The 22063-nt window shown below is 37.2% G+C and overlaps 1 protein-coding gene across 1 annotated transcript in view; it reads right to left on the bottom strand.

The window, feature by feature from the left end:
* Positions 1–292: 292 nt before the first annotated feature.
* CD109 (CD109 molecule) overlaps positions 293–22063 on the bottom strand; it is a 123290-nt gene continuing 101519 nt past the window's right edge. The window contains exons 25-34 of the mRNA XM_028510864.2: positions 20842–20923; positions 18856–19084; positions 17694–17859; positions 15868–16058; positions 15267–15422; positions 14160–14225; positions 11394–11536; positions 9581–9728; positions 7598–7700; positions 293–5212 (exon numbers count right to left, since the gene is read on the bottom strand). Coding sequence (XP_028366665.1) covers positions 5037–5212; positions 7598–7700; positions 9581–9728; positions 11394–11536; positions 14160–14225; positions 15267–15422; positions 15868–16058; positions 17694–17859; positions 18856–19084; positions 20842–20923 — 1460 coding nt within the window. The 3' untranslated portion in view covers positions 293–5036. The remainder of the gene's footprint in view (positions 5213–7597; positions 7701–9580; positions 9729–11393; positions 11537–14159; positions 14226–15266; positions 15423–15867; positions 16059–17693; positions 17860–18855; positions 19085–20841; positions 20924–22063) is intronic.

Below are 22063 nucleotides of genomic sequence, written 5' to 3'. Positions count from 1 at the left end.
CTTCATTTCCATATAATATACCAAAGTTGAATGAGTTGTCACTTCACATTTTTTATGCGTATATATGACTGTCTCTCCCCAGACCTCACTCCATCACCAAAAACAAAGACCGAGGAGGGAAGTGAAGGAGGTTCATAACCAAGCTTCTCTCCGCTCACTCATGTCAAACCCTCCTTACACAGTAACACCTACTCTAACCTACCAGCAGGCAGCCCATTTCTTACAACAAAACAGCTTTAGGTAGAGATGTGCTATAGGCATGATAGAAGCTAAAATAAAAAAACACTGATACTAAACAGATGGGAATTTTAATGTTTTATTGATAGACCATGATTCTTGCTGAATACATAATAGAATACAATTAACAACACATTTAAAATTTAAACTTTCAGAATTACCGTGATCAATATGTAAAGCTTTAGTTTCTGAGAAAATAATGTTTCAACAATATCTGTCTCATATGCAAAACAGCTTCTCAAAATAGGAGATTTATGAGCACTATTTCATAAACCATCCTGTATACAAAAGATATTGACTCTACCACATCAACTGCACCCTACTAAAAATCTAAAACATAAAGGCTTGAAGGACCAGGCTAGAGTCATATTTTATTGAAGCTATCCAAGATAAATCTCAAAGATCTACAAATGGAACATGGAACTGCCTTTTACCACTGATTCAATATGTTGGTCAGAAGAGTGGTAAATTGTGGCCTCGTGACTTGAGATAGAATTATTCTTAAACATGTAGTTACATATATCAGTATCACCCTATTACAGAGACACACACTCCCACTGTCAGCAGCCTTTCACATGAGAAACACAGAAATCACTTAAGAAATATCTACTTTCCTCTGTTAGAATAATAATCGGAGTCGAAATGGCAACGTTTTATGGAATGGTACAATGGAGCACTGTCATTTGGTGAGACACCCAAAACACAACACACTGGCTAGCAATAATTTTGAAAGAAGCCTACTCTCACTGATACATACTTAATTAAAAATGTATATTTACTATTTAGTTCCCTGAAGTCAGACAAGAGACTTCTATTCGATGTTGTCATAAAAATAATTGCACCTCAAATTACTCCCAATGTGACTTATTTAATGTTAACATGAATATCATCTCAATAGAAGATAGGAAAATTTTAAGTTTTACAAATGCTATGTTTCACTAGAATTTGAAAGCAAAGAATAATGAGGAATACACTCTTCTATTTAACAGAAGCTTCTATTTAGAGAATATAAAAGTTCTGAAGCTTAACCAAGAGTGAGTCCACTTACTATAAGTGTCTCAGATTTACAATATGCAATAAAAATGATGCACCCAATAATAAATATACAATGGCACTCGGATCTATGGTAGACAGTCAGCAAACTCAAAATACGTATTGACCCTATGTTAAGAAACCTTGTCAAGGAGCTATTTTTATGGCATAGTTTTATAGAAATCAGTATTAAACTTCAATATATCAAATTATAAGAAATTGGAGCTATGATTTTATTTGTAAGGCTGTTACAAATAAGTCAAGATTATATGCCAACAGGTTAAAATAAGGTGGATTCTTTTAAAAGTGACAAAGAAAAATCATAGTTCCAATTTTTTAAAAATGTCATAGGACAGCCAGAAATGTCTAATGAAATAAATGAATTACATCAAAATAAAGATAATAGGTGTTATATTGCCAGAGTATTTATAACTATATTTAACAGAAATAGAAAATAGGGTTAAATATAACTTTAAAAAATAACTGTACCCAGGCTGAAAAGAATGGGAGCAGGGAAAATTATGCTATCTACAATTCTGAAAATTTCCACATGTAGGATATAGTATTGCATATAAGTAACAAACTGTTAGGTAATATTATAGTTATATACCTGGATTTTATATTAGCACAATGCTCCTCAGATTTTACTATAATCAAGATACTAAACCAAAGATACTATTGTTAGAACATATGGAAAACATAAAGTATAATAGGACAATAAAATGAAATATTTCATTGACCCCGAATATTTTAATAAGCTTTCATTCTTTTTCAGAATTATATCTGAAGGTAGTAAGATGGTGAAACCAAATATAAAAGCATTGTTCTGTTCTTGAATGGTTTGGCCACTAGTTTTCCTAAAGTTCAGTCTCTGGAACCATTGTCCAGTCAAAACAAAGTGATGTATGCTGAGGTCTTAATAAGGTTCCCAGTCAGTGGGGAGAAAGAGGGGGACTTTAAATTAGTTCCTATCAATAAATGAAATTGATGGCATTCCAAATGGAAGAGTTTCAGCATAAGCAAACTTCCAAGTAAAATGAGTTTTATTATTCACAGCACGTGAAGAAAATAATCTATACCATCAATTTTTACTACTACATGTCCTCCTTTTCTCCTGTTTCGGTGGCTTTTTAGTGACTTTTCATCCAAACCCACGATGTGTAGCAGGCAAGTTCTCTAAGACATAGATGGAGGAGGAAGAGGACAAGGCCTCTCCGCCACAGCCCCACAGTGCCATGGTACAGAGCTAACTGACCCCTTTCTCCTCTTTCTTGCCTCTCTTTTAATAAATTTATAATAAAAAGAGATGAGTTACAAGATGAGTTTTTCACCTGAAAATCTGAAGTACTTCACAAAAAAGTGATAAAGTCCTGGTTTTTAAATGAGGAAATATGGTCTAAAAAAAATTCCATTCCAGTGTTTCCTAGTATACTACAGTAAAAGTTCTGTATAAATTACTTACCAAAGAATATAAGGTACTGATAGTCAGCATAAGGCTCCCTGGGCAGGGCAGGTGAGGAGGCATCTTTGCGAACACCCCATCACCAGCTTCATTATAAGATACTTTCATTTCTCAGAAAGTTCTGGGGTGTGAAGGCCAAAAACGCCACACAGAGGTCCAAACATAAGTGCTTATTTTAGATCAGAGTGGTTCAAAGGTGTGACAGAACTTTTCCTCGCTTGAAAAAAAAATGTAAGAAAATTATTGGTTTGATATTTAACTGCTTTCTCTCCACAGACCGCTCTGTGAGAATCTTTCTTCCATACAGAGATTTCGAGCTCTAAAACGCTGAATGCTGGTGATTTCTACTTTGGTATCCAAAATGTCCATAAGCAATACATGAATATCCACTACACTATGATTTCTTAAAATCACTAAAAGTTCTTTTTAAAAGATGTATTTGCATACTTTGGCAGATTTGTTTTTAAAAAGTTGAAAATATTGTAATGTAGGCTCCTTGGAGCCCACAGCAATCACTTTTCCCATGTCCACTTGAGAGACATGCAGTGGAGTTAGGGAGTAAGATTAAAGTATTCTTAGATTTAGTAAAAGATCTTTGTTTTTGATATTTCTAGTATGTTTTAATCTATTAGGAAGAAGGGAAGGGAAGTAAGAAAGAGGGAAGAAAGAATAGAGGAAAATTAGAAAAGACAAAAGAAAGGAATTTTCCTTTACAATGTTCACCCAGATAAATGAATATTATCCTTCAGAATGCAGGTTAACCAATGATTCAGATGCTCAAAATTCAGGACCTTCTTAAAGATTCACAGTGAACATTAGACATCACTGGGCAGCTGGTGGTCTGATGCCCACACATCTGAGCCTGGATAAGCTGCCCAGGACCCCAGGGCATGCCCTGTGGTGCTTCAGCCAGCCATCACGTCAAGACTCTGGTCCCCATCAAACCTCAGCTTCTTTCTCAGACCAGAGAGGTCAATCTGCTGTGTCTCACATAAGATTTTGTCATCCCCCTGGCTTATCATCCCCATTACTAGCAAAGTTGTGCCTCCGGGTCCAACATCTTCTCGTCTAAGTCACATAAGGCACGTATTGCAATGAACTCCAACCCTCCCCCTGGAACAGAGCCTGAGTGTGGGACTGAGGAAATGAGGAGGGCAGAGCATCCAGGGCCCCTTCGGCAGTTTTCTGTATAGGCCTCGAGCTCCAACCCCACCAGCAAAGCACAGAAAAACACATTCCCTCTCTCATTCTTCTCTCCAGAAGAAAAATAGAGGAAAAGTAGAGGTATGTGGTATGTAGTTACAAGTAGAGTGGAAAAACATCATTTTGCTTAAAAAAAAACATTCACCACCTACCTTCTAAAGAGAGGGATGTGATATTCAATTACAAAGAGCATACTAAGCCCACTGGTAGGTGGGGCGGGTGGACAGTAAGGTTAAGGGGGATGTGGGAAGGGAACAGAGCAAGCTCCTCGTTCTGGTTTCCTTCTCCCAGGTCCTAGGAAATCCAGCTTTAATACTTTAAAATGGAGTGAGAGCTGCCATTCCAGGGGACTGCCCTGCAAATCTGATGCCTCAAATCTTTGGGATGTTAAAACGGGGCAAAATGACCTTCAGACTGGGCCTAAACCAACTTTGGTTCTGCAAGGACAACCAGAAAGCAGCTCTTATGACTACCAGACTGATGGCTAGTGGACTGAAACTTAAAAACACTGTTTAGAATTAACATCACTATATTAGCTATCGGCATCAATAGAAGTGCCTTCTTTCTAGTGATGTCATTGTTTTCCTTCCCTTTCTCACAAATATCTCTGGTCTTGGTCTCCTAATCCTATTTGGGCTTCTGCCTGAATCAGCGCTTTCCAAATAACTATTCTTTTTTATCTCAAATAAATGCTGATGCCTCTCGCTGTGGCCTTTTATTTTTTAAGTTATCAATATTAAAAGAAACACTAATGTATAACAATGCTTAGGAACCTCATTTCTTCTGGAAATGAAAAGAATAACAGATCTAAACTAACACATTTATTCTAGAGAAACCAACACCTCCCCAAAAAATCCTAAAATATTTTAAGAGGGAAAAATAAAGCTATACAACTGCAATGATTCTGAATTTTGTTCCACACAGAAGTCAGGAGAAGAAATCTACCCAGCTATACATACTAGGACCTGTTATACACCATCCCCATCAACCTCATAAAAATAAAAAAAATTGTTTTTCAAAACAGAAGCAATATTTGATTATGAAAATAAGACAATCACATGTGACTTCTGGAAATGTGTTACATGGAGTCCTTAAAAATGAATCACAGTGGATGCTGCAGAGAGAACAGAAGCACGAAACAGAAAACAAAAAGGACTGAAGAGTGACGAAGGGAGGCGGACGCTCCATTCTCGCAATGGCCGCAGCCGTGGGAGTCTCCACAGAGGTCACAAGAGGACAGCTGCGCTTCGGAGTTGTAACTTCTCACCGCTTGTCTCCCTGTTCAGAGACGGACATCAGTTTACACATCTCCCTTGTTTAGAAACATTTACTTTGCCAAAACTTAAAAGCATTTCAGTACACTTTTCTGAGTTTTCCATTCTCCATATAATTTTATTTTTCTTTACAAGAAACAACTGAAATGCTCCAGAGGGGCCCCAACTGCTAACCAAATCCAAGAGAGAAACAATGCTTTCAGTCCAATCTATCTACCACCAGCAGTTGGCCGGCGCTGAAAGAGGGAAAATAGGCTGCAGCTGCATGCTTCCATGGCAAGCACAGAGAGATCGTGGAACAGGGAAGACTTTAAATTGAGGATTGTTTCACCTCCTCAAGGGCTTGTTTTAGGGTGACATTTTCTATGCATTCAAGTAAAGTTCTGATCATTAGAACTACTGAAAAGAGATAGTTGTATTGTATTCTAACCATAATTGAAAAATAAATTAATTTCTTTTAAAAAGAGATATTTACCATGGGCTTTACTTAAAAATACAAAAATATGAAGAAAACTCTGTTTATACAATGTGTTGTTTAGATGCTTTAAAATAGCAATTTTCAACTGTTGCGCCACAAGAATTTTTAAAGCATGCAATACCTACTATTTAGTCAGGGGCACTGACCTCTTTTCCCTTAGATAGTCAAATTAAAAAATGACAACAGCCAACATGGCAATAGCCATCCAATGTGAATGAAACAAAATTACCCCTATATTTTTGGCCAGATGAGCAAAAAGTATATTTTTGGTGTGCTGAAGAATTTTTGTAACTAGTTTATGTGTGCCATGAGATGAAAAACATTGAAAATTGCTGCTTTAAAACACTGAGTATGTATTATTAACTGTATATAAATTTTAGAGAATATAAAAATTGAGCACATAATCTCTAAAAACTATTCAGTTTTGGTAAATTTTATTGGATAAGCCAATATGAAAAAACTATATGAAGCACTTATAACTCTATAATAAACTCACTATAAAACAAGTGATTTTAATTTTTACATTTTTAAAAAATTCTATACTCAAATTTCTTCATGATTTTTCAATGCTGTAATGTTATAAATGTTTTTTAACTTTGGGATTTTAAAAAATGGGTTGTAGGTTTTCATTATTCTGATCTTCCTCAAATGTTCATTTTAAAATGTGTCCCTCATAAATAAGGTTTCCACAAAAAAAAATTTATATACACTGAACCTTTTTTTTTAAAGATTTTATTTATTTATTTTTAGAGAGGGAAAGGAAGGAGACAGAGAGAGAGAGAAACATTAATGTGTTGCTGGGGGTCATGGCCTGCAACCCAGGCATGTACCCTGACTGGGAATCGAACCTGCGACACTTTGGTTTGCAGCCCATGCTCAATCCACTGAGCTACACCAGCCAGGGCTACACTGAACACCTTTTTTGTTTCTTAAACATTTAAAATGTTCTCCATATACCTAAAACATCAATTGGAGGATTCTGCAACTAGGTTAAATAACAAGGTTGGATAACTAGGTACTCTCCTTGAGTCTCCACAGCACGTCTCACCCTTTCAAAACAAGAAAACAAATATACCATGAGTGTTTTCCCCAAATGTCCCACAAGAAGCAGACTGAATGCTCTTCCCAATTCCAATAGGAGACCAAAGGAGAGAGAAACTGGCTTGTTGATTTAGGAGAGGGAACTGGTGCTACAACTTAATTTTAAAGGAATACTCGGTTAGAAACTACTAATAATGTCAACAACATCCTATTTTAAAGGGCAGTTGTCTACAACTACCTAACACACACAAAAAAAGCTCATGATTCTCATGCATTCTGACTATTCTAAGCCACCAGGAGTGTTTTTTCTGGGTAAGTCTTATTACGGGTTGAAATATTAGCCTGGAGGTCACACAGCCACAAAAAGTTGCTGTGACTGGGTGCAGATTCGCCCTCATTAATTAGGTGATCTCCAAACCAGATCTCTACTTTCATATCCTATACTTCCAACATTCCATAAAGTGAGAAGTTACTAGTAAAATTAGAGATGTTCATGTTCCGTCCTGAAGAACTCCCAGTTTAAAACAAAAGCCAGGCAGAATGGGTGGAAACTAAACATAACTGGACTCTATGTCAATTTTTCTTTGTAAATTTTGGAATTGTGAGTTAAAAACCTAAAACATTATCAGCAAAAGCATGACTTTTTAAAAACCTATGCTAAATGCTATCATGTGACCTTTGTAAATGATCAGTTGCCTTCATTTAAATGGAAAGCTTACCTCCTGCTCCCCACCTCCTAGACTTCCCCCAATAGTACACCCCCAACACAAAAACCAATGCAGTTGGTCACCTCTTTGAATGAATGAATGAATGAATGAATGAATGCCTGGCTTAACTCCTAAACCAATAAAAACTTCAAAACACACTTACTTGGTTCATAGTAATCCACTATGGACACAGAAGCATCTTGTGTATTTGAAACTTTGAAGTTTCTCACAGCAGGAATATCAACACAAAATTGGGTTTCATTTACCTTGAAAAATACAAAAGACCTTTAAGGAAGTGGCAGACTATGTGTTCATGAGAAACTAAAACTTATCATTTTAGGAAACAAATATAGAAACTAACATTTAGGTAGCACCTCTACATGCCTGATACTGTAGTAAGCACTTTATATAAAGTGCTCATAAAACTAGCTCATTTAACTCATAAAACTATCCTTACTGGATAGGCATTGTTCTTACTTCATTTTACTGAAAGGGACAGATACTGAGTTGTCAAGTAAGCAACAAGCCCATGGATGCATGCTCCTAGGCCTAGTGCCTCACCGGGACCCCTGCCTCAGGCAGTGTACCCACTGCCATTGCTGCGGACAGCTCCCAGCATCCCCCTTCTCTAGAGAACTGCCCTCAGCTCATAGGAGGCACTTCTCCCGGTAAGTGAGGCAAACCTAGGGTGGGCAGGTGCACCCCATAACCAATAACTGACTGATATGAAGCACAAAAGGCCAGCCTCCTTTCCTCTGGGAGAATAAGCTTATACCAATTTGGCAAAAAGACTGATTGAGGAATCTGAAATCGGTAAATTCCTTCAAGCATTCCATCATGCATCAACAAGCAGTAAATGAAAATACAAATAAATCTGTCAAAACATAATGGACATTCAAACTAAGATAACTGTTAACAAGAACAGCATGGGTACAGGACAAACTCCAAAACCAATTACATTATTAAATAAAAAACCTTAAACTGGTTTTTCAAGTTCCAAATCAGTCCTGTGGCTTTCAAGCAGTATTTAATATATGAAAATTACTGACCAGCAAAAGAACTCTAGAGATCCTCAATTAATTTGAACAGGTTTTTAACCAGAGCAATTTTTGAAGCCTTAACAAAGTGAGAATATTCAAGAACTAGCTTTTTAAAAGTAGATAAATTCCTAAAGCAGCATTTCTGTTTCATACTTGGCAAAACTGGAATACAAAACATACATATTCCCCACATGGAACACGAAATCCTAAGAACACTTAGAACTCACTTTTTTTTAATTAAACTTACTTTTTCTTTAAGATTTTATTTATTTTTAGAGAGGGAAGGGAGGGACAAAGAGCGAGAGAGAGAAACATCAATGTGCAGTTGCTGGGGGTCATGGCCTGCAACCCAGGCATGTACCCTGACTGGGAATTGAACCTGTGACACTTTGGTTTGCAGCCCGCGCTCAGAACTCACTTTTAATTCAATCTATGGATTTCATATAGATGTTAGAAGAAAAGAATAAACTTATACACCAGCAGGTTTGAGATACAACAAGTCTTAAATTCTTTGCTTACATTATTCTCACATATTTTATGCACCTTATTCTTAGGTCAGTAATTTTCATACAGCAATGGGAAGTATGTATGAAAATTATATAATAATTATGTGTAAAGACCAAAGGTCTAAAAATATTCTTTTACAATTTAAGCACATTAGCTTCAATGCAGGAATATTAACCTACTTGGGATTTATTAAAAGCTTCATAAAAGCATTTTAAAACATGTAATTAAAGCTTTCATCATGAACATTTAAACAAATATGTTGAGCAAGTCCCTGAGATGGAAGAGGGTTTCTCCAATGGAAAACTGAACTTAATTTTTGAAACTCTAGGATGGCAGTTTCTATATATGTTATATCTGGCATAAAATAATAATTTGGTTACCAAGACTTTCATTGGGGTCATCATTAATAGCAATTCTTTTCAAACTAATTTTATAACAATGTCTTGTTAACAAGGACAAACACATGGTTGCCATTCAGGGACACGAAAAGCTGAAGCAACGAATTAAAGAAAACATGCGTAAAGTCAGGGAGACTTTGGACATGGCAAACGGTAGCTTTGTCCACGGCCACCTATGTGCAGCTCAGGTTCACTACTTACGGAATCTAAGTACAGGCTGAGTTTCCCTCGGTCGTGCTCCACCTTCCTCACCATCTCACTCAGGGGGATTGCGTCTGAAGGCACCGTGAAGCCGCTGAGGAGGTTCACTTCCATGAGGGCCATGCCGCTTCTCTCTGGGCCCAGAAACCTAAACCAAAAGGACAGAATGGAAGAAAAAACGAAGTCTGTTGGCAAATTATCTTCATAGAAAAATGAAAACTGCCAAGTGTTATTCCAAATATTACCATTTCTTTAAAATATGTAAAAGTGTCTATAGAAAACTGTAAAACAGGTAGTCCTTTCCTTCCAGGTGTGAAACTCTTGTAACTGTCACCAGCATGAGGACTAATGATATTACAGTGCACTGACCTGAGGGACAGAACGAAACGCTCGTGTGTAACGGGCTGTGCCTGTGGGCTGTGCCAGGCACACCCTGGGCACCCTTTCAGCAGGCAGTTCTGTTTCCTAGTGGTGGTTCCAAACTGAACTGCACATTTCCTTTTCTCAAAAGCTGACAGCCCCAAAGGTTCCAGCTGAAAGCCAGGAACTGAAGCAGAGGCATCACTTGACCACTTAGCAGCAGACCCCCGGCCAAGTCTTTAGCAACCTTTTCTTCATCTGGTTTTAGAAAAAGAGGGAGAGTCTTTCCCTTTGTTCTCCCTCATACTCAGAGCACATCTGGTGTTTTCTTTGGCCACCTGGAGACAATGACGAGCCTTGGAAAGTTTTATCACACTGCATCATTCTCTCACCCTGCTGTACACAATGTGAGCATCAAAGCACCTGGGCACCAACAGCATTTTGTCTCCTTTAAAATAAATATTTTGCTAAAATGAATAACTGGCAAGAGCTTTCTGTTTGGAGCAGAAAGAGCCCAGCATGGTCATGGAAAGGAGTCTTACTCCAGTGGGAAAGGATCAAGCCCTGGGAAGTTAGTTCCCACTGTCCTTTCACACAGCAAACCCAGCAGGGCTGCTGGAAAATCCTGCTTTTCAGAGCAGGGAACCCACACCTGCCGAACATGACCGATGGAAAAGCCACCCGGTGCAACTGCTGACTGCAGCTGGCTCAGCAATCCCAATCCTACAGTCTTTTGATTCGAGAACTGTCTCAAGAGTTGCTCGCAAACTTGCGTGTGTGAGAGAAGGACCAGGAAAGCTGAGGAAGGCAGCTTCGCAGGTCCCGCATCTGTCAGGTCAGCAGGCTTTTCCTTATGACTCAACAACACCCTCGGAGGCTTTAAACACAAACCAAATTTATCTCACTGAGTACTCCCAGCAGCTGTGAGTGCCCAATTACCCGAGGTGTGCATCTTCTAAACTGGAATATTTTCGCTACGTCTAAAAAAAACTACTCTCTTCATTGAACTTGCCTGTCCTTCTGAAGTTCTGAATTAAAAGTATAAACAGAAAGATAACTAGCAATAAGAAATACCAATTTGGATGTATTAAACATGATTGGCTAATTTCCAGTTTTCATCAATTAGATCTGAGTTGTACTAAATTTTTCTATACAAATTTGTTATAAATACATAGAAAACTTGTAAATAATTTTGGACACAATGAGACATTCTTAAACATAATTAGCAGTTCATATATTTCTAGTCTATAATCTATAGTGTAATGCAAGAGGGTATGAGGTAATAAATGGTAAAAACAAATAAAATAAAAATAAGGTATAATGCACAACTGAAATCGCTGTTAAATGTAACTCTTCACATATTGATAAAGTTAGATAACTAAAAACATTTAAATCTACAAATCTTATTTTTAAAGGAGAAAGAGGAGGAGGGGAGACTTAAATACATACCCACCTTGTACACACATTCAAATTCAAGTGATTGATATCATCTTTATTATCTTTTACAGCCACATCTAAATCAAAGGCCTCTTGATTTTGGACAGATCTTCGTCTTCTGGAAGACTCTGGATTTTTCACATTATAAATAACATTTAGCTGCAAAAATGACAAATTAGCATAAATAATAAATTAGTAATAAGTTATTAGCAATAACTTATTAGAATACATCATTATGTATTCTAAATGCTAAGTAAGGATTCTCAACTAGTTTCACAATCTCCAACCTAGAAAAATATTAGTTTTACTAGCTAACGAAGTATCATTATTAACAAATGGTGATATGAGAGTTTGTAAAAAATTATTTTTTAAATTGAGAAAATTGTTAGGTAACATTCCAAAACTGGTGTCATAGACTATCATGAATGATATTCATGGGTATGTTTTTTTTTCAAAAAACGTAAAACATTCCATATAGGGGAAAAGTGAAACTATTGCCAACTTTCTTGAGAGTATCCACTAATTTTGAAGCTCTGCTGCCCATTTGAAGTAATTCTTCACAAACTGGAAAATTAAGAAACTCTAAGATAAATCAAAACAAAAACATCTAAGAGCCTCAGCTGAACAAAAACCTGTTCAACTGCTGAGGATTCTTTTTGATCACACGTTTTTCTTTTTTTCTTTTCTTTTTTTAAGATTGCTTTCTTTCTTTCTTTTTTTCTTTCTTTCTTTATTTTTAGAGAAGGGGAGGGAGGGTGATAGAGAGGGTGAAAAAACATCAATGTGTGGTTGACTCTCAAGTGCCCCCTACTGGGGACCTGCCATGCAAACCAAGCATGTGCCCTGACTTGGCATCGAACCAGCCACCCTTTGGTCAATCCACTGACCTACATCAGCCAGGGCTGATGATACAACATTTTTCAAAGATGATAAAATAAATGATGGTTATCAAGTCACCTGGATCTTTTTCAGCATAGACATTCTCTGTGCCCGTGAATGCCAATGGAGTGTGAGTACTGATGTTTTTCTCAAAGGGATCCTAGGATCAGAAGCTTGGGAATATACTCAAAATTTTCTAGGTGTACCTCGTGTCAAGTTGAACTAGAATCTAAACTTGTTTACCTCTTCCATTTTTTTTGATGCCAAGGTTCACAAGCCTTCTTCCCATTGTGTATTTTTTTACTTATATTTAAATCATACACACACACACAACTAAACCTCTAGTACCCATTGTGAATTTACTCATTTTTTAAAAAATTCCTTTCTCAGCAGGCGGACAGCTTGAGGGTGGGGAGAGTTTTCTTTGCCCTTCTTTTTTAAGGGCACTTACAAAAATACCAACTAAAGGAAATCTCCATACCTACTACTGGGCAACCCACTTTTTGCAATGTTTTTCTCCATCACAAGAAGTGCCTCTGGTCTCTACCTTTTGTTTTCTGCGTGTTGATACTGACATTGGACTGACAAACATCCTGACCAGTATGTGCCATTTTTATTGCTGTGTGATTCAAACCTCAAGTAAAAATCATTTGGCTTCAGTAATTTATCTACATTTAGTTTGTCGAGAATGAATTTCAACCAATTTGGTGACTTAAGTATACGTATACAATTTTTCAATTTTATCTAAAATATTGTGTGTTTTTTAGATTTACCATTTGCATTGAAATATAGTTTAGTGGAGACAACTGTACTTGAACAACAATAAAAAAGTGAAAAAAAAAGAAATATAGTTTAAGAATAAGAATTTTCACATGGTCTTTATCAGTAAAGACCAATACAACTTAATTACTCTTTTCTCTTTTAATCTTTTTCATTGAATACCATTCCTTTTAACTGTTATCATTTTCCCTTGATTTAAAAAAAATCACTTGTTCTAAGTATCAGAAAAAAATAATCTTAAAATTACTTGGACGTTCTCAAATTATACCTGACCTTCCACCCTACTTACTAAGTACACCTGTTCCCTTGTCTAGAATAGTTGTTCTGGTTTTTGAAAAAGTACCTCTTCTCTATAATAGCTACTTGTTATTGTCTCAGTAATTCTTTCAGGGTTTCTTTGGTTTGTTTTTTTCTAATCAAACACAGAACCATTTTTGGTCATATCACATATATTATGTTGAATTTCTATGAAGATGATTTTCAGTCCCTATGATTTTCATATATTATTTAGTATAATAATTATTTCATTCAATATTTTAACTCTACTTCCATTTTATTCTAACCCCTATTGCACCATAAAAGATAGATTTCTTTGGATTTTCTTCCTGTACCAGAGCATAAAAAATACCCTGCTCTAATTGTTTCACTTGCTATTATAGAAGATTTTACATTAAAAGATACATTTCCTATATTAATATCAATGACTGGTAATACTACATTGACCTTTATATCACTAGATGAATATTAAGTTGTAAGTAAAATGCATATTTGTTTATCAACTCATAATATTTTAATTCTAAGCTGTATTTTCATAACACAAAGTTGAAGTGCTCAAGAAATCACATTAATAATATTGGAGAATTTTAATCCTCACTTCAAAAAGCATATAATAGCCAAGAAATATTTTTCCAATAGATTATCCATCCACAGAGTCATCGTCCACTCACTAGCTAATCACATCTCTAATACCTTTTATTTAAAAGAATGATTTATTCTAAGTCATAGAAATAATTCATTAAGGATTTTATACATTGTCTAGCTTGAAGATTTAGCACCGCCCCAAACCAAAGAATTGTTATACCGAGTCATATTTAGTTAAACAAAACCTAACATTATTACATACCTGACAAACAGCAAATCCAAAACCATTTGCGGAAATATTAACTTCAATTGGCTCCACCGCAGCAAGCTGAATAAAGGTGGGAGGGAAAAGTGAATGAAGCTAATTTTCCACATCTAGGTCCCTCCAAGTAGCACAAGAGAATAGTGTCATCCCTCATCAGGAGCATAAGCGATCTGTGGAAAGCTATAAGAACTTTACATGGCCTTCCCTGCCAAAAGCTAGGGGTCAACCACATTACAGGTGAAGGCAGAGCAAGTGAGCACTCTCCACACACCTGCGCCTCTGCCCTTTGGGAGGGCAAGTCAGTGCCATGGACAGGACTGCCCTTCCACAGGGGCTGGCACATGAAAGACAGGAAACCAGTCATTTCTCTCTGCTAACCTCCCTTAGCTAGTGTCTAATTCCCCCAGACCTTGCCAAGAACACAGTAACACATCATCAGTGCCTGTGACTGAGTTTACTCCTTCTTTTTTCCTTCCTCATAACCCCTCTTCCTCAGTTTCCAGCCTTGAAATTATCACTTTCATCCCTTACCCACAAGCTCCCACCAGGTTACCCAGGGGGATAAAGTTAGGGTTCTAGCACAGGCCCTTTATTCCATTTCAAAGTAAGAATTCTACTACTGGTTTTATCAATTCTCCAATGAAGGCATGTCATGAGCTGAAAAGACCATGGTCTTTGCAACCATGGATCAAATCATAGCTCTGCTGTTATCAGTAACATGATGTTGAGCAAGTTACTTAAACTCTCTCTCAGCCTCAGTTTTATCATGTGTACAATGGGATAAAAGTACTTACTCCTTAATGTTGGGTTTGAGAAGTAAATGCAATAGCACATGTAAAGAAATTTAGCACAGTGCCTGCAAAGAACAGTAACTTAACCAGTGTTTGTTCTTCTCCCAAATGACAGTGCATGCATTTTCTCCTTTTGCAAAGTTCCCATCCCCAGCTCAGCAAATTCAACTGGAGGCATGCACTCCTTCCTCCCAGTCTCTCCACTGGGCTCTGGCAACAAGTTTTTGTTGAGGTCAACACAACAGAAATAAAGCAGTTTGCCAGCATTAGGAATGATCTACATCAATTTCAAATAACCACCCCTTGCCCACACCTCTGCCGTCTGGAGGACAAAGCGGTTCTGTGTGTCAATCAGAAACTTTACAGGACTCTGTGAACTGGACCCTGTCACAGTTACTTGGATATTTGTCCTTTCTGTGTTCATTAAGGCTGCAAATTCAGACAGGGCCTTCAAGGCCACAACGGTATCCTGTTGAGAAAAGAAAAACATTTGTGCATATGAGTATATACCAAGGTCTGCAAAGAGTAAGTTCAGTAATGTGTAAGAGCCTACTATACATTCATCTACCTCCTTCAGAGCGGAACTCTCCTTTACTCGTATTTGAATCTCTTGGACCTACAGTATAGGAGAGGCTCAGAAATTATCTGCTGGATGGAACTGACCATCTGCAATATCAGCTACCACAGATGATGAAATGGCTAACATAGATGAGGAACAAATGTACTCCATACAAATATCAGATATGACATAAACATGTTGAGAAAAAAAATTAAAATCAATAACTTGAAACTTTGACTTAAGTTACTAAACTTTTACACTGGCAAGTAATTTTATAAAGTTATGGACAAAGCAACCACATACTTCTTAAAACTACAGAGAAGTGGATAATAAATGTAAAACTATCATCACTCACCTGTGTAGATGCAAAACCTCCCAAGCTGTTTCTCTGCCTGCTTAGCCACCTCATAATTGGGATGCCCTCAGCAACCTGCCGCTGCAGGAAGTGGGAGAGCAACGCATAGGCTGCAACTTCGATATCCAGGGAGCTCGGCTGCCAAGACTCAGAGAGTCTGGACACTGACGACACCCAGAACTGCATGCCTCCTGCAAGAGGGAAGTATCAACAGTCTGGGCAATTACAGAAAAATTACGTTTTATACCATTAAATGTTCTTATGCTGGTCTAGGTTTTGCTTGACTAACATAAAAATAGGTATATTTCTATGTATGTATATATTTATGCCAAGCAAAAATATGTGTATGTCAACACACACATATAAACATGTACTTATATGTCACTTTTTAAACTATAAAGCTTATAATTTTTCATCCTTTTCCTATTGCTTATATGTGAAGATGTTTTGATGAAAATATTTCCCCAAAAGAAATTCCATATGTTTGGCTCAAGGCTAAACAGCTATAAATATAAAAAAAAAAAACATACTATATTCCAGAAGATAATGTACATAATTTTTCTGACCAGGCCATCCCCAAAATATTTTAGAATACATTGGAAAGAACCCTGTTCTGGGAATCTGCCATTAACCAGTGCCAATGTTCTGGGAAACCTCTCCTTTTTCATTATCTGAAAGTTGGTGTTACAAGTTCAAAATCGAAACCCCCAAGAAAAAAATGAGGGACACTGGCCAACTCAACCATCTTCCTGGAGATATTCCTAGTCTCCTCCAGAGGAACATCTTATTTGGTGCCTTCCCCCCCTCAAACATTACTATTGAGATGATGATCATATGCAGTGGAATGTGTAATAACTACCACCTAGCCAAGTACAGAAGAAGAAAGGTCAAGGAGTGCTTCAGCTTCGATGCAATAATTTTCCAGCCCCTAGCACAACAATAGGAAATAAGGATTTGGTCTAACTTATTGCTAATAATAATAATAATAATACATTAGTTTTTACAGTCTCAGAAGTCTGCAGTTACCCCTTCCTGAATTAACAGGCTTTTGAATCAGTGGACATTACCCACAATTATTTCAGCCCACTCACCCCCATATCGATCGATCGATCGATCGATACACTATCTACTATAGGGTAGATACAGTCATCTATCTACACACACACACACACACACACACACCCTGAATCCCTGACTACAGAGGTCGTTTGGGAAGTGACAATACCTGTACATTTTGTCCTGCTGTAGCCCCTAAGCAGCCCCCAATCAAGAAAACATATCATACATATTAATTTACTAATGGCATTTTTGGCATTTGCATTTCTATTAATTGCCATTTTAGTCACATTTGTGAACACCTGCCATGCAGCAGGCACTGTGCATTATCATCTCCTTTAGCCCCCACAGCAACCCCAAAACTGGTGCTATTCCAATGTTACAGTTCAGGAAACTAAAGCTCATGAAGAAAAATAAGCAGAGTCAGAATTTGAACCCAGGTCTCTCACAAACCAAGATCCATTCAAGGCCACCAAACCATAACTGGTGGAGAGCACTCAAAGGATAATTGACATCTGACAGAAAATATCTAAAAGAAGAAAATAGCCAAGCCCCCATCCCAAAATTCTCTAGAAAACTCCCGGGGGGAGGGGCGGTAGCGTGGCCACGTCATACCCATGTGATCTCATCTGTGCCTCCTTTTTCATCCCGTTTAAAAGATGTAAATGTCATCAAGCTCCCAGCTGGCCTCCAGAGTTCCTCACCTAATTTACATATCTCACAGTGCATGACAATCTCATAGCCCCAGATGGGACGGGACCATGTATTACCTTCTTGCTCTGCTCTCCCAGTCAGCAGGTTCAAAGCCTCCTTGGCTGTGGGGCTCCCCACGAGTGACAGTGCATAGGTTACAAGAGCTAGGGTATAGTTGTCTGAGATTCCTCTGTTGAATTCAGATTCCAAAAAGTTGACAGAATCTTGCACATCAAGATAAGGCTTAAAAGAAAAAAATATATACCACTCAAAATAACCCTCCAAAATATTTTCAAGCACTTATTCAAAAAATAATTTCATCATCTGCTGTCCACCTGACCTTGTCTTAGGCAATGGGAATCAACAGTGATCATAGACATTTATAGATTTGCTGTTTGTTTTGAAAATAACACTGCTTTTTAGTTTCTACAAGTAAAAAGACACCATTTCTTATAGGGAATAAAAAGTAGAATTTTTGCCAGTGTTTCTCCCATTGAATATCACAGATTCAGGTGAAAGCATAAAATATAGCTTAAGAAAGATATTTCTCATATTTGATCTCAGGTGCTGAAGCTCTAAATTCAGGGCAACATTTATCTTTCAAATGCCTAGTACTGGACTAGGAAAACAGTAGGAGTTTAATATAGACAATGGCTGGTTTGGATCATGTGAAATGCAGCCAGCATTAAGCAGTAAGGCATCAATCACCAAGACAGCTCTGGAGCAAAATTAACCTCATTAGCATAACTTTCCATGTATGCGCACTCTCATCCAGACATCTGTGCCCATGTAACATGCTTCTTTAGAGTGTCAATTTACTTTGTACTAAATTAGCAGACAGGGTAACTGCTCAGTGATATTTTAGAAATCAAAAAAACTTTCACAACCTAAATTTGCTAGAATGCACTCCCAAATTCTGAAGAATTGTCTGTCCCCCAAGAAATTAACCTTTCCAATGACAAAATACATATTGACTTATCTTACCAACAGCAAGTACAACCTTTTTTATTGGAAAGCATTTCTAGAATTCTCTTAGTTACTCTGAGACAGTGGGTCAATATTTTGATTTTCAGATTTTGGAATGTGGCCACAAATGTAAAGCAAATAAGAACCAAATTCAGACTTTGAATGTGATATAAAATTACAAAACTATTTGTTTCCAGATACATATTTGATCCATCAAGACCTACCTTTCTTGTGATTTCCCACCCATCATTTATGAAGTTAAAGATTAAATACCTGATACTTTTTATATTTCAGGAGAGAAGTCACAATATAAGCTGTAAGTGTTATAGGACTTTTATTGCCACCTTGAAGCTCAGTGTGGATCACTCTTCCTGGCTCCCCAAATTCACCATTGGATTTCTGACGGTATTTGAGCCATGTATATGTTCTGTGTAACACATTCTGATCAATATCTATGTAAGGATCAGCTTCAAGGAAACATCTTAAAACAAAGGCTGACAACCTTGGTAAAAAAAAAAAAAAGAGGAGGGATTGCATAAAATATAATTTATAAAGTCCTCCAAATAACTCTGAGCAAGAAAACACCAACGATAATAACACTTCTTTCCCCATCAGAAGAGTCACCAAAGAGAGTCACTGATGAAGAAACAGAGGGAAGAAAATGACAAAGAGGTGACAAACAACCCTGGACCTCGTTTCCACTAGAGCATGGCAAAGAAATATTAGGTCAACTTATAAAATATCAAAATTAGGAAGAAATTTAGAAATACTCTAATGCAGCCTCATTATTTTATAGATTGAGAATTTGATGCTCTGAGACAGTCAAATAAATTGTCTAAGATTATTCATCTTTGGACTGTTCTAGGTATTTACTAAGGATGAACTCATTACATTACTTCATTTAGCCTTTAAGTTGTGGATAATGTATATGAGATCAGAAACTGTCATACTGTTAAATGGAGGAAATTGATGTTTTCTTTCCTACAGAACAGGAGTCAGCAAATTATAGCCTGTGGGCCAAATCTGTGGGGCCAGATCTGGTCCTTGGGCCAAATGCAGCCCAGAGTCTGTTTTTCATACCTCTCCCCCTCCACCTCCCATTTAAAAATGGTTTTTAAAGGGAAAAAAAGAGGGATGAGAGGAGAGGGAAGAATGTGCAACACAGACACCATGTGGTCTATAATGCCTAACATATTTACTATCTGAACCTTTACAGAAAAAGTTGGCTGATCACTAGATGTTGAGGCAAAAAGAATGCCAAGCAATAAAACACTGAAATTTCTCTATTTATGGATCTATACCCTGACTCACGCCAAAAGAAAATTTGAACCAGATCTGTTTCATCCTGTAAAAGATTTAGTGTGGCAAACATTACTAATATTCAATAATATCCAGTTCTTTTACTTTGAGGATGCAGTGGAATTCACTTCCTTGCCTCCCTGAAGTTAAGCGTGGCCACATGACCAGCAGTGATAATGATAAAGTGAAAAGAAATGTTACACCCAGGCTGAAGCATCCAGTTGCCAGTGCCACATACTCCAGCCTTCTCCCACTCAGAGAGAGGCAAACCTGGAGCTTCCAGGTGAGATGAGATGGTGGCAGCTGAAGCATAGACTGTACAGCCCCCTACTGGCCTATAGTGGAAATGCAGCATATTTAAGAAAAAAACTGTTAATAAGCTACTTAGATGGGTTATTTGTTACCACAGCATGCCCTGTCCAACCTGACTGATACAGTAAGTCTTTTTCTGAGTGAATTGAAAATAGTAAGAGATAGCAAGGAGAGAGAGTAATCATCCAAAATCAGCCATGCAGATATTCCATTCTGGAAGAAACTCTAGATATTCATTATTTAATTCCATCACTGTTTGCACACACACAAAAAAACCCCTAAAGAAACTACACTGACTGCATTAACACAAAATTCATGTTGATCATAACAAATTAAAGGAAAAGCTATATCACAATCACCTGGTATTTCTAACTGATTTTTCTTGACAGCTTTACCATCATCATGTGGTATTTTTATTTCTGCTTTTTCCACTAAAAGAGGATTTATGACCTATCTTTTCTAAACAAAAATACTTGCTTTGTTAGTGTTTTAAAATCATATTTAAAAAGGAGAATCTCTTCAAAAGACAAGCTATGAGAAGTGCAGCCCCGGAGCCATTATATATATGACACATCCATCAATTCCATGGCCATTGTGACCAGTGAGGGCCCATTCCATGATGGTTTGTTCTGTCAGCAAAAAACTTACCAAGTGCTCCCAGATGGGTCATCATTTCCAAAAGCACTGAAAGAGCCATCTTCCCTTTGGTAGAGAAGTTCTCTCTGGTAACCTAAGGGCACCAAAATAGATCAGCAATGTAATCAACTTGCAATGAATGGAAGTTTCTGATCATGCATTCATACTGAGGAAACATGGGCAGAGAATGGGAAGGAAAAAGACATCAAATCAACAACTAATATTGACTACTTTCCATGGTAAGTGCTGTAGAAAATTTAACATACCAGAACTTTTCTAGCAGAATGCCTAAAATAACCCTATCATATTCCCAAAATAAAGTAAATTCAGAGGAATACTATAACATAGACAATTCCAGCCATTCAAAAGCAAGCAAATTAAAGGCAGAGTTTTATTTAGCTCTATAGTTTTCACTCCAATGGTTTCAATACCTGGTCATGTAAAATTGTTTGCTACCTAAGAAAAAACTAAAATAGAATTACTAAAGTTTAAAGCTAACACAGAAAGTAAAAATGCTTTCTACTTTTAGGCCAGCAACAGAGGGGGTTGGAGGAAGAGCGAATTGTTGAATAATCAAAGACAGTGCCTCTAAAATTTTTTGGCCATGGTCAGCCGAGGTAAACCAAGGACCAACTGGTCTGCCCACCACATCAATTCCAAGTTTTCACTTAAGAAAAGAAAAAAACCCTTCATGGTAGTAATGAGGTCTCATTATAGAAATAAATTGGGAAGGGGGTTAAGGTCCATGTATCTGCTTTAATAAAAGCAGATGTTTCATATTTGCAAATAAAGGATGGCAAATAAGAGGCAGATGTTTCATAGTTGCTCAGTGATGCATGCAGGTCTCAAAGTCCAGTGACTCAGAAATTATAGGCTGAACACTAAAGATTCACCAAAGAACCCACAACAGAATAACTTGCTAAAAATGAAATTAAAATAGCAATAATTTATCATTAAAAATCTAGCATAAGCAAGAGCCAAAACCATTTCAAACTCCAGGTATTCTCTGATGATTCTCTGATAACCAAGAATTCTTCTGAAAAGTACAGGATTCCATTACAAGCAGGTAGGGCACACACCATAAGCCTTCAGCATGGCACATGGAGCCCGGCCACCGCCAACATTGGTTAACGTGTTGAATTTAATTCCTCATAAATTCTTGTAATAAACATTTTTACTTTATGAATATCACACTTTAGAAGCATCAAAAAGTATAATTATTCATATTTGATTA

Source organism: Phyllostomus discolor, chromosome 4 (genome assembly GCF_004126475.2).
Source record: "Phyllostomus discolor isolate MPI-MPIP mPhyDis1 chromosome 4, mPhyDis1.pri.v3, whole genome shotgun sequence".
Lineage (NCBI taxonomy): Eukaryota > Metazoa > Chordata > Mammalia > Chiroptera > Phyllostomidae > Phyllostomus > Phyllostomus discolor.
Note: the sequence above shows the minus strand (reverse complement) of the source record. Positions and strands in the feature narration are given on the sequence as shown.